The sequence below is a fragment of the Impatiens glandulifera genome, chromosome 5 (assembly GCF_907164915.1).
Source record: "Impatiens glandulifera chromosome 5, dImpGla2.1, whole genome shotgun sequence".
NCBI classification, from domain to species: domain Eukaryota; kingdom Viridiplantae; phylum Streptophyta; class Magnoliopsida; order Ericales; family Balsaminaceae; genus Impatiens; species Impatiens glandulifera.
In genome coordinates, this window is record NC_061866.1 from 19805544 (window position 1) to 19820010 (window position 14467).

General features: G+C 32.8%; 1 protein-coding gene across 1 annotated transcript; it reads right to left on the minus strand.

Moving 5' to 3' along the window:
• Nucleotides 1–4319: 4319 nt before the first annotated feature.
• LOC124939108 (aspartic proteinase 36-like) lies at nt 4320–5257 on the minus strand. Its single transcript, XM_047479618.1, has 4 exons — nt 5130–5257; nt 4689–4913; nt 4429–4577; nt 4320–4327 (listed from the first exon to the last, which is right to left on the minus strand). The coding sequence occupies exons 1-4, from the start codon at nt 5255–5257 to the stop codon at nt 4320–4322; spliced, it is 510 nt and encodes a 169-aa protein (XP_047335574.1).
• Nucleotides 5258–14467: the final 9210 nt, after the last annotated feature.

Genomic DNA, 14467 nt, shown 5'->3' on the forward strand with positions numbered 1-14467 from the left:
CATACTAAATATGTCATCCATACTGCAAAATCTTGAAAGGGGATCTGCAACAAACAATGAAGGCAATGCTGCCTTAGTTGTTGCTTAGAAAGGAACCTATAAAAATCTGCTTAAAAACATGTATGAAGTAAAGCTTCTTCACACTCAATATAAGAAGATGAAGCAAAATATGCACAAACAGAATATTGATATTCATGTCGAGTCAAAGTCCTTCAGTCTTGAGCTTCACCATGAGACAAGGTCTTTGATTGAATCAGTAAGTCTTCAAGTGGTGGAGGTTTCCAAATCGTTGAGGAGTGTAGAAGCCGAATGCCTAGAACAAGTAGAGACTATAGCTAGGCGTTTCCAGGATGAAGATGACGTTGAGGCTGAAGCTTCCAAAGTCAGAGCCATTGTCGATGCCGACCTTGATAATGTTAAAAGGAGAAGGTAGTAGTAGAAGGGGGTCAGGCACTCATGGCACTCGATCCAAAAGAAAATCTGCTCAAGGCGGCTAAGTTAGCTACCAATCTAATCGAGGTGACTGCGGTCATAGAAACGATAGAGGAGGTGGCGGTGGTGATCGAGTTGTAGGTCGGTTGCATAACCTTTAAACTGGAAAATCGGTTTTTCAAGACGATATTCCAAGAATCAAAAGGGAAGAATCTTAAATTTATCATCTTACGTTATGTATTTTTATTTCTGTTTAAATACTTTGGATAATTCTTAAGTTCGTATTTTAAATTGAATTTGTGTTCTTAACTCGATTGTTCTAACTCAATTTTAACATCATCAAAAAGGGGGAAATTGTTGGGTTAAATTAAACAAAGAAAAGGAAAAATTAAGAAAGAAAGAAATAATTAATTAACATAAAAGATTATGCACAACATAATTTTGATGATATGATTTGAATAAAACTAAGTTGAGTTATTTGTCGTTGTGCATGTACATATCTAAATAAGACTGTCTTGTTAAATGTGGTTTAACTCCTTTAGACGTGGTCTAAAGGGAAGCGCAGTTAAACGTCGTCTAAAGGAAAGCGTAGTTAGACGTCGTCTAACTCCTTTAGACGTCGTCTAAAGGGAAGTACAGTTAGACGTGGTCAAAAGGGAAGCGCAGTTAGACACCGTCTAACTCCTTTAGACGTGGTCTAAAGGGAAGTGCAATTAGACTTGGTCTAAAGGGAAGAACAATTAGACGGCCGAAGAAGCGTCTAACTACGTTCTCACTCAACTCATCTGCAGTTACCGTTTTCAACATTCTGACAAACCAGCTGATCTGAACCAATGAACAACTTCCACATACGCCAATATTCAAATTTCCTACGTTGTTTTATACATTCTTGTACAACATTCTATCATAGCATATTCGGCGCCCTATCTGTCTTGTATGGACACGATCCCAATGCTCAATCTGATGTACTTTCGTAGTATTGGCGGTGGTCCAACAAAAGGAGGACACATGTCCTCAAAGAAGATTCGACCGTTGCTGTACTTCAACTATAAATAGAAGCTCAAGGACAACGGATGAACTACCGGTTACAAGATTCAATCAATCTGCTTTACAAAATACTAGTCTTACAAGTTGCTTAAGCTCACTCTTTGATTATTCAATCTCTTAAGCTCAAGCGCTAATCATTCACTATATGCTTGTGTGATTATCCTGTAATTCACTCATTGTTCTCTGTATAAAATCTCAGTGTTGTAAGTTGAATAGAGGGTGTTCTGTTCAACAGAGTGTTAGCTAAAAGCTTAGAAGCAAGCTGTTGTTAAGTCCTATGGTTTTTACTGGGTTTGTGTAGTGGGTTATATTCAAATCAAAGCCTTCTAGTGAATATCCTTCCTGTTGAGAAAGAAGGGGTGACGTAGAAGGGTTTACTCTGAACATCCATAAACAAACCTTGTGTCCTTTACTTTCTGCCATTTACATTCATCAGTCTGAAGCTTCAAATCCAACAGACGTTTCCTCACTTGAACTTGTTCAAGAATTTGTGAAGATTTGCGAAGAATAGAAATAGATTTTATCTTCTAATAGAGTTAAAAATGAATTAAAGTGTATAAGCTGTTCACAATAGCCAAACCCATGTCTCTATTGTCAACATCGATCCTAACACGAAATAAATGTTTTTCTTGGTTGTCATAACATGAACTATATTATACATATTTTGTTTGATTTTAGACAAAAACTAATAGAGGATATATTAAAGCATTAGTTGGTAAGTAAGTAATTAATATGGTTAATTCTTTTAAAATTAAGATGTTTGATTATATATTTTGGTATTTCACCTTAATTGATTGAAGCAATGCAATGATTGGTTCTGTGTAGGTCAAAAGCACAAGAAAATAGTCTCTATAATAGGGTTTATTCCATTTGTTTGAAAATGAGTTTTTTGTTTCAATTTGATGATTTGCTTATATTGTGATGATTATTGGTGGTGGAGCTAGATTGGTCTTTATTTATTATCTTTAACTAGGGAAGGAGTTTAATCTACTTTTGATAGTTTTGTAGTCAAGTATATAATGTCATGCGTCTAGTTCTTCTTTTATGAATAACTTAGTGTGAGCAATTGTCTTGCATAATTAGAGTGACATTTAGATTTCTTTTGAAAACCACGAGTTAAAAATATAAGAAAATCATATGCTAGACTAGTTTAATCATATAGATTTGTATGTTCTTAAAGTATTTGTCTATGTTGGTTTTTTTATTAATTAATATTAACTCATTTTTCCTTCAGTTTGATGATATGTTTAAAGCTAATATTTGTTTGTATGATTTGATATTACAGACATAGTAGAAAGTTATTGACCGAGGTAAGTAGTAGGTAGGTGAAAGTGTAATAACATTAACTTTATTGACATATAAATGAACATTTGAAACTCTAAATTCTGTCTTTTTTTTTTTTTTTTTGGCAGAGTTTGATGATGATTATATAACAAAGATTTTGTGGTCCGTTTTACCACTTGAAGAGGAATAGATCTCACATCTTTTTCTTTTTTTTTAAGTTGTAACTTTTAATTTCTGAAGTGAACTTTTAAGTTTTAAAAATTATTATCTAATAATATGTAATTGAATAACTCAAAATTCATCAGATAAGAATATAGTATTTTTTATATTAAATATTTTAATTTTTAATTTGTTTATAAAATATTTAAAATTTAATATAAATTAATAAGGTAAACAATTTGAATATATTAAAATGATTTACTTTATATGTCGGTAAATCTTTTACCGGCACATAATTACTTTTTACCGGCACAAGTTTATGTGTCTGTAAATCTTTTATTGACTCCCCTTCTTACCGCGTAAATTTATGTGTCGGTAATACTTTTACGGCACAAATATACGCCGATAAAGCTTATTTAATGTGTCAGTATAAGTAAATATTTTTAGTGTCAAACCGTGAAATTTAATCTTTTATAAACAAGTTTTGTCATTTGAACTTATAATATATATTATATAAAAAATTAAATTATTTAATAATAGATTATTTTAATTGAAGATGGTACAAACATGATTCAGCGGTTGGTTACCAACCGAACTGACAAACCGACAAACCGACATGGATGAGTAAAAGTATCCCAAGAACGGGACTAGATGATGGATACCTGCTAATTCGATTCATCACCAAATTTGATTGTTCAAGCGCTAAATCGTGTCCCTTTTATGGTTGATAAAATGCAAGATCTCAGTGGAGGGCTTGAATTTATATCATACGATATAATATATTTTCATAAACAATTTAGTTTAATATTATTTTAATTATATGTAATATTAATATTTTTTTTTATATAAACAGAATGTTCAAGTCTCATTTGTCCCATACTTGTTACTTTTGCAAAAGGATGTTGCAAATAGAGCGAAACCCAGAAGAGTGTACAGCTTAGGTGGATTAAGAAGATATATATTAAATAACTACTTGTCTTGTTTTGTGTTAAAAATGAATAGCGGTCTATTAATGAAAAAAATTATAGATAAAAAATATATATTAATAATAATTATATTTATTGAGGAGATGTATTCATTAGCCATATAATGAAGCTTTAAAAACATAAATAAACAATTATAACATCTTTCTAATTAACCATTGGGCATAGAAAATGTTCACTCACTAACATAACAAGATAATTGTTTGGCATCAATATCATTGATGCTCCGCCCTCAAAACTAAATGCAACCCGAGGAAACATTTGAGCCCCACTACACAATTGCATATAGAATTATAAATTATGAAATAAAAAGTAATAAGCACTTTCTATATGTGAAAGAAGAACATGTTGGGTAATTTATAACAATGATGATCTCCATCAAAAATCATTAATGTAGCATGCTGAGAAATTGCATTAGTAATCTGTAAAATTCAAATTCACAATTGTAGTTAAAAATTTTAACGAAAAACTCATAATATGGTTTTCAACATCTTTAAAGTTAAAAAAAATGTCTTCAACTTACTGCGATTATGAAGGGATCGTAGATATACTAATGTTGTACCAGAATCGATAATAGTTCCTCGAGTATCTGATATCTTGAATGCGGATTGATTTATGGCTATAGTTTGGTCATTCACTCTAATGCTATGGAGGTCTAGCTTATAATAAGCCCTAATGTTCCAAAAAGATATTTAATTAGCTTGTAAAGGCTACTAAATAAAATTAGCAACTTTGATTAAATACAAAGAATAATTGCATACTCTGTTGGATTAATGAGCATACTCTGTTGGATTAATGAGCGGACTATACACCATATTGGGATGCATAATTTCTCCAAGAACAACTATACCTCCCTCGTCTCCTCTCAAACAGTGGGAAAAAACATTGGGCATAACCTTTTGAGATATCAACTGCGACAAGACAGACGAGTGGCCCTGGACAAATCCAAAAATTTCGTCGATGGCTCGACCTCCCTCAAATACCGGTCCCTTGACCGAAGTGCTACACCTATTAAAACAAATTGAAATTATTAGATGTTTCCTAGAGATACGCAACCAATACATAAAAAATTATTGCAGTATTCTTAATTTTGATAGAAAACTACAATAGGATTCTCCGATCAATTAATTCTTACCCAAAAATAATAGACGTGTTTGCCGAAGAAGACTGCAATATATCTTTAAATAGTAGCCAGATGATTGACTACCGTCTATATATCTAAACCAAAATCCACATTGACTATTGTTATTAGCACACTGACCATATTCACTACATAACTTATCCAAACATGAAAGCGGCCTAACTGAATGTGAGCTAGCTGGATCAAAGGAGGTAAACTGATGAATCTGCATATACGGATGTAATTAGAGCACGTGAGTAAGTTATTTTCGATCTATAAATTATTGGGTCAAACATTTTACCTTTGTTCTTAAAGGTTTTATAGAGATGAAAAAGTAAAATGTTAAGTAAGAGGTTTTGGCTAATCTAGATAAGTAATTAAGAAATTTGAGATGAGTTTGACAAAGATCCTAAAACATGTGCTTGGTCCACGGGATTCTAACTGGATGAACATTCTTTATCAGAATCATTAGTGAGATATACAGTTGTAAGTCTATATACAGTTGTAAGTTTATAAGTTAAGTCTTCTATTTAGTTAATAGAAGATAAATGAATGACTAAAATGTAATATGTAAACAATCATTCTATTTCTAATATACGAGAGGTGAGCCCGTATGATTCACTAAGTTTTTACAATTTATCTTTCTCTATTTAAGATTCTCTTGCTCTTCTCAAACTCTCTAAGAAAACAAGATCTTGGAATTTGACATGGTATCATAGCTAGACGACGAATCAAAAGAAGAGGCGATGGTAGAAGAATCAGAAGACAGAAGTTCTACCTACATATTGAAGAAACAACAGAGAGGTAAACACACATAACGTGTAATGAAGCTTGCAGACGATCCGCTCGATGTGGGGGCTAATGAAAACCCAGGTGTTCCGATTTTTATGACTTCGTTCACTGGCGAAAATTATATCAGTTGGAGTCGTAGCATTCGGATCGCCTTAACAGCGAAATCAAAATTAGGGTTCGTGGATAATGCAATTCCTTATCCTAATAATGACAACGATTGTAAACGATGGAGGAAAGAAGATTCATTAGTGAGATCATGGATATTAAACTCATTAGCGAAGAATATCAAGGAGGACTTCATTCATTTGGAGACCACTTTAGAACTCTGGGAAGGGTTGAAGAAAAGGTATCAGGTAAAGAATGAATAAAATTCTTTTCAGTTACAGAAAGAGAATAATACTATGAAACAAGGGAACACAAGTCTAGAGAAATATCACTCAAAGATGTATAGATTGTGGGATGAGTTTTGTAGTATCAATCCAATACCCCGATGTAAATACAAGGTTATAATTAATCCTTGTTCCATTCTTTCTAGTCAATTTGAAGAACAAGACGTCAAGAAACGTCTTAGTCAATTCTTGACTAGGTTAAATGATTCATATGATTTTGTGAGGAACCAAATTTTGGACTCGGATTTGCCCCCTAACATTGACAGAGCCTATTCGGCACTACTTTCTGTCCAAAGACAAAGACAAATCAATGAAGTTGGGAAAAAATCTTAAGGACATTCTATTATGTCCTACAAAACACAAGAAGGGAATCACATTTTAACAACAAAGGAAACAACACATGAGATCTGAAAGATTATCGAGGAAACACTTCTAAACATGATTTGCAATGTACACACTGTAGAATGAGCGGTCATTTGAAGGGAGGGTGTTTCCAAATTATTGGATTTCCAGATTGGTTTTGAGAAAATAATGACTACAAAGGAAAGAAATCGGTGAACATTGTAGAAGCTCCATTTGATCTAGAAGTGGTCAAACCTAGAAGAGTTGATAATCAAGTTGTGTTCATGGAAGCAATACAATCACTGGACGTGTTGATGAGACAATTGCAGAATGGAAACAAGAATAGAACATCTTCTTCAAAAGATAGACATGTACGTATTGTATTAATACTTTTCAAACAGAAAATGTTTTTTAAAACTAAACAAAATATAATGAATACAATAAAAAATTATGTTGAAAAACAAGTTTGGATTTTTGACACTGGTGCAAGTAACCATGTTTGTCAAGAAAAAGAGATTATGTTTGATTTGAAAAATGTAACCAAATATATTTCATAAACCTACCAAATGGAACAAATGTACTTTTTAATTTTGCAAGAAAAGTAAAATTAACAGAAGAATTAATTCTTGAAAAAGTATTTTTGTTCCAGAATTCCAATATAATTTGATTTCCATGTCAAAACTTTTAAAACATAAAAACATTGAATGTGTTTTTGATAAAAGAAAATGTACTATACATGACCTTAATTCGAATACAATTCTAGCATCTGGATCACTTTATAATGACTTGTATTTGTTAGATTCTCTATTAGATGATAGTAGTATTTTGAATAATGTTGAGTTTGTTTGTAATGTTTCAGTATGTTCTAAAACAATTCATAATAAAAATGGGTCATCCTTCTGATGTTGTAATCAAGAAGATTTTTCCGAATGTTGTTTTTAATTCTCAACCATGTGATGCTTGTAAAAAATCTAAAATGCATAGGTTGCCATTTCAAAACAGTATCACCACAAACAAAAATTGTTTTGACTTATGCATGAATGTCACAGCCCAATCTTCCTGGCCCAGGAAGAGGAGGCTTAAGGAGAATGTCACGGCCCAATCTTCCTGGCCCAAGAAGAGGAGGAGGCTTAAGCCCTCTTAAGTCCAACCCAATGAAGATTCTAGACTGGAAGGAAGGTCCTTGATTAGCGCATCTAATTGAGAGTTAAAAAGAATTCCTTGATTAGTGCATCACTAATTGACATATAAAAGGAATGTCCTTGATTAGTAATGTCCTTGATTGATAATTATAAGGAATCCCTAAATTAGTGCACAATCAATGTAACAGCTAGATTAGTCCTATAAATACCTGTGAGGTATTACATTGTAAATCACCAAGTATTCGAGTAATATAATACTATTCTTTATAAGAGTTACTTTATCTCTAGAATTCTTGTGTCAATTCTATTAAACGCCGAGTGTTGCGTCGAGTAAGGCTGACTAGTTACTAGTTCTTGCGAAGATCGTAACTTGTGCCGCACGGATCGTTAGTGAAAAGACTGAGCCCGTGTTCTATCAATACATGGGATGAATTCAAGGAGGAACTCAGGAGACAGTTCTATCCTGAAAACGCTATTCGAGAAGCAAGGGCCAAGTTGCGGCGGCTCTCACAAATAGGGAGTATCAAGGAGTATGTCAAGGAGTTCATCGCTACTCTCCTTGAGATCCCTAACTACTCAGACGACGAATCCTTGTTTGCCTTCACTGATTGTCTACAAATGTGGGCGAAGTTGGAATTGGAACGACGTAGTGTCCAAGATCTAAGCTCCGCAATTGCCGTGGCTGAATCTCTTGTCGAGATGAGAAGGCAAGAGAAACCAAAGTCGACCTATGAGAGGAATGACAATGGGGAAAATGGTGGAGACTATCTCCATAACAATGAAGACCCAGTTAAGTTTATCAAATCCAATGATAAAGGAGATCGGGACGAGAAACGTGGAGAGAAACCCCGAATAAAGTGTTTCTTTTGTGAAGGGCCGCACAAAGCAAGAGAGTGCCCAATGAAGAACAAACTATCAGCATTGATGGAGGAGCAAGAACGCCTTCACGATGAAGCTCGATTGGGGTCGTTAAACCTACTTAGTGCCGTTACAGCAAAGTTTGATAAGTCAAAGTCCGCGAAAGCTTTGTTGGATACGGGAGTCAACAACAATTTTCTAGAGGTAAAGGAGGCGAGAAGACTGGGATTAAGTACACTAAAGAGAAAGGGTGGCTTAAAGCAGTCAACTCGGCACCAAGTGCGACTTATGGAGTTGCTCGTAATGTAAAGATCAACTTGGGGGAGTGGACCGGCCTTCTAGATTTCTCCATTATCGACATGGATGACTACAAAATGGTTCTCGGCATAGAGTTCCTAGACAAGGTAAATGCCATCCTACTCCCTTCTGCCAATATGATGTACATTCTAGAGCAAGGTAATACTCGCACAATACCTTTGACAAGAGAGGGCAAAAGAGAAACTATGCACCTATCTGCCATGCAACTCTCAAAAGATGCGGAGGACACCTACCCATCATCTTTTGTCACTGAGAAAGAAGATGAAAAAATTGCGTCTAAAGAGAAGATACATCCAAAAGTTACAACTGTACTAGAGAAAGGTCACGATGTAATGCCCACTGGAGTATCAGAGAAACTCCACCATAAGAGAGTGGTGGATATTAGAGAAGAGTTAGTAAAATGTACTAAACCATCGGCGAAAATTCTTTATCGCATTAAACCTCCCAAATTGGAGGAATTGAAGAGGCAACTAGAGGAGTTTCCATTCAAGAAAGAGAAGTGCGAAATAGCCAAGACCGCCAAAAGAATGAAGAAATGGGAGTAAAAGAAGAGAAGACACTTGGAGTTCGGAGGAAACCGAGTGATAGGAAAACTTCTCCTCCATCAAGAGAGACAATTTTCCAAAGTTAATAAGGGGCTTGTGAGGCAATATGAAGGCCCTTTCTTAGAGAAGAAATGGGTTAGAAATCCAGCACGTCGCTCAAAACTTTTATCTCATGTGGAGACATCATCCAGGCCTACAAGGAGAAAGCAACGAGGACGTCGCCAGATTGAGTGGGGGAGAATGTCACAGCCCAATCTTCCTGGCCCAGGAAGAGGAGGCTTAAGGAGAATATCACGGCCCAATCTTCCTGGCCCAAGAAGAGGAAGAGGCTTAAGCCCTCTTAAGCCCAACCCAATGAAGATTCTAGACTGGAAGGAAGGTCCTTGATTAGCGCATCTAATTGAGAGTTAAAAGGAATTCCTTGATTAGTGCATCACTAATTGACATATAAAAGGAATGTCCTTGATTAGGAATGTCCTTGATTGATAATTATAAGGAATCCCTAAATTAGTGCACAATCAATGTAACAACTAGAATTAGTCCTATAAATACTTGTGAGGTATTACATTGTAAATCACCAAGTATTCGAGTAATATAATACTATTCTTTGTAAGAGTTACTCTATCTCTAGAATTCTTGTGTCAATTTTATTAAACGCCGAGTGTTGCGTCGAGTAAGGCTGACTAGTTACTAGTTCTTACGAAGATCGTAACTAGTGCCGCATGGATCGTCAGTGAAAAGACTGAGCCCGTGACATGATGTATGGGGTTATAAAGAGGTCTCATATATCGACTTTCATTACATGCTAACATTAGTTGATGACCATAGAAGATGCACATGGACTTTTCTAATGGAAACTAAAAGTCAAGTGTACTGTATTTTAAATGAGTTTTGTAAACAAATAAAAACACAATTTGATACAAATATCAAAAAATTTAGAATAGACAATGGGACAGAATTCATAAATACTAACTATAATAATCTTTTTAAATCACTAGGTATTATTCATTAGAAAAGTTGTTTTTACACACCCCAACAAGACGGGGTGGTTGAGAGAAAACATAGACACTTATTAGAAGTGGTAAGAGTTTTGATGTTTCAAGCTTGTTTGCCACTGAAATTCTGGAGTTTTTCTGTTTTAATGGCAATTTATTTAATTAATAGATTGCCAACCCAAAATCTCAATTGAAAATGTCCATATGAGATTTTGAAGAAAAATAAACCAATTCTTGATGAAATTCAAACTTTTGGGTGTTTATGTTATGTTTCAAACAATCACCCTAACAAAACCAAATTTGATCCAAGAGTTATAAAATATATTTTCTTAGGTTATCCAAATGAAAAAAAGCTTTCAAAGTTTATGATATTGAAAATGATAAAATTATCATATCTAGAGATGTCATTTTCTATGAAAATATATTTCCTTATCAAATTTTAAAAGAAGATAATAAGATTGAAAAAACTTCATCTTATCTGGATATTTTTAATATGAAAAATAATTCAAAATTTTCAGAAACTCAAATAAGTTTGTCTCAAAACAAAATCAAACAAAAAAATTCAATCCTGAAAAATTTAGGAATGAAAAAAATACTGAAAATTCAGAAAATAATCAAGAAATTATAAATGAATCAGAAATTGAAATAGATATTCATACATCTGATCTAACTGAACCACAAATGGAAGTTGACAATTAAAATCATACGAGGAAAAGTGATTGAATAAAAGAAAAACCTATTTGGAGCAAATATTACATAATGAACATTTCAAAATCTCATTATGTACCAAAAACTTATCCTTTTGTATCTAATATCAATAATATAAAAGATAAGGAATTCCTTATGAATATTACTGAAATTAATGAACCAAAATCTTTCAAAGAGACTAATTCAATTCCTAGCTAGAGAGAAGCAATGAATTCTAAATTAAATGCCTTAAATAAAAATGGTACATGGATAATTGTTGATCTTCCTAAAAATACAAAAATAATTAGATGAAGCTAAATATTTTCTGGGTTTAGAAATAGGCAAAACTGATAAAGGTTTATTCATTAATCAAAGAAAATAGATCCTAGATATTCTAAGGGAGACTGGAATGATAGGAGCAAAACCAGAAAAAAAAACACCTATGTCTAAAGTAATAAAATTAGAAGAAGAAGGATACAAAACAATAAATGATCCTGAAAGATATAGAAGGCTAGTTGGAAGGTTAATATATCTAAATTTTACTAGGCCAGACAAGTCATTTGTTGTACAACAATTGTCCCAATATATGAATGAACCAAATTTACATCAATGGAAAGTTGCACTAAGAGTAGTGAAGTATTTAAAAGGAACTCCTTCATTGGGATTATATTATGGTTTTGGTAATAATAAAAACATTGAGTGTTTTGCAGATGCTGATTGGGCAAACTGTTCAAACAGCAAAAAATGATTAACTGGTTTTTGTGCTAAGTTGGGAGATTCTTTGATATCTTGGAAAGCAAAAAAAAAAATATTTCAAGATCAAGTGCAGAAGTTGAATACAGGTGTTTGAGTATTGCAGTTTATGAATTGAAATGGATATACTACATTTTTGAAGATCTTGAAGAAAATATTGCTCTACCAATATATTTGTGGTGTGATAATCAATATGTTATACACATCACGAAAATTCAAGGGTTTCATGAAAGAACAAAGCATCTTGAGATCGATTGTCATCTTGTGCTAGATTAATTCAAGAAAGGTTTTGTAATCCCTAAACATATCTACACACAACATTAGACTGCTGATTTCTTTACGAAAGCTCTTGATCCAGTAAGATTTCAGTTTTTACTTCTCAAGATGAATTTACAAGATCTTCATCTTGCAAAGGGTGTGTGAAAATATATATATATATATATATATATATATATATATATATATATATATTATGTATAAATGGGTATGCCCATTAATGATAGAGTCTATATAGAGTTTATGATTTGTAATTCTATATAAAGTTTTAAGTTTATAAGTTCAGTCTTCTATTTAGTTAATAGAACATAAATGAAGGACAAAAATGTAATATATATAAAATCATTCTATGTCTAATATACGGGAGGTGAGCCCGTAGGATTCACCAAGTTTCTACAATTTATCTTTCTCTATTCAAGATTTTCCTGGTCTTCTCAAACTTTCCAAGAAAACAAGATCTTGAAATTTGACATTGTGTCTAAAGTTATGGACTTGATGTTTGGGATCTAGCCTCGATCGTAGCTTTTCAAAAGGAGAACTAAATTTGTATGAATTTGAGAAAACATCATACAATCTGTAAGGGGTTTTGATGTTGCTTGTTTTGTAAAAGAAATAGAGAAGAGTAACTGAATGCATATTGTTTCATCTATAAATTTTTTTTTAATGATTTTATTAGTTTTTAATTACAAAAATAAAAACAAAGATCTCAACCCAAAAATAATTATTAATTATATATATATATATATATTAAATTAGGAGATAATTTAATAAGTACTTATCAACCTTTTAATTAGGAGATAATGCATTTAAAACTTACTCCCAATTTAGGGCATCCATCGCAGGATCTGCATTTGACCCATAAGTCATTGCTCCCCGTATCAAAATCTACGTTGAATTCTTGTGGTGGAGAGCCTAATTTTATTTTCATGTAATATAATCTGTAAAACAAAACAGTAATAAATATATTTTGTGATAATATTTGTGATCATTAATTAAAGTTTTATGCACGTACCCAGCTAAACTCGAGTCAGATGATCCACCAAGAGAGAAATTGGTAACACCCATCTATCGTTTGTGATCCTGGGTTTCTAAATTCCAATTCCTATGTTTGGGAAAATGATAGAATTGTAATTCAATTCTAATTCCAATGTTTGTAAAATAAAATATTGGTTCAAAATGCTAACTTTTAAAATATGTTTTCACGTTTTTGCACGTTTAATACGTTTTTCACATTTTTTCATATTTTCACACGTTATTCACGTTTTTCACGTTTTTCACACGTTTTAGCACGTTTTCACACGTTTTTCACGTTTTTTTTTACGTTTTTTAAACGTTTTTCACGTTTTTCACATGTTTTCACGTTTTTCACACGTTTTTCACATTTTCACGTTTTTCACATGTTTTTCACACGTTTTAACACGTTTTTTTTACACGTTTTCACGTTTTCACACGTTTTTCACACGTTTTTCACACGTTTTTCACACATTTTTCACGTTTTCACACGTTTTTCACACGTTTTCACATTTTTCACACGTTTTAACACGTTTTACACGTTTTCACGTTTTTCACACGTTTTAACACGGTTTTCACGTTTTCAAACGTTTTCACGTTTTTTACACGTTTTAACACGTTTTTCACACGTTTTAACAAGTCTTTCACGTTTTTCACACATCTTTCATGTTTTTTTACACGTTTTAACACGTTTTTCACGTTTTCACACGTTTTTCACATTTTTGGCGCATTTAACATGTTTTTGACATTTTTAATATGTTTAACATGTTTTTCATACGTTTTGATAGGTTTAAAACGTGTTAAACCTATCAAAAACGTAAAAACGTGTTAAACGTATTAAAAATGTGTTAAATGTGTCAAATAAGTGAAAAACTTGTTAAACGTGTCAAAACGTGAAGAACGTGTTAAACGTGTTAAATGTGTTAAAAACATGTGAAACGTGTCAAAAACGTAAAATCATGTGAAACGTGTCAACAACGTGTTAAACGTGTTAAAAACGTTTTAAACGTGTTAAAAACATGAAAACGTGTCAAAAACGCGTTAAACGTTCCAAACATGTGAAAAACTTGTTAAACATGCCAAAACGTGAAAAACGTGTTAAACGTGTCAAAAATGTGGTAAACGTGTCAAAAACGTAAAAAAAGTGTTAAATGTGTTAAAAACGTGAAAACATGTTAAACGTGTCAAAAACGTAAAAAAATGTGTTAAATGTGTCAAAAATGTGAAAACGTGTTAAATATGTGAAAAACTTGTTAAACGTGCCAAAACGTGTTAAACGTGTCAAAAATGTGGTAAACGTGTCAAAAACGTAAAAAAAAATGTGTTCAATGTGT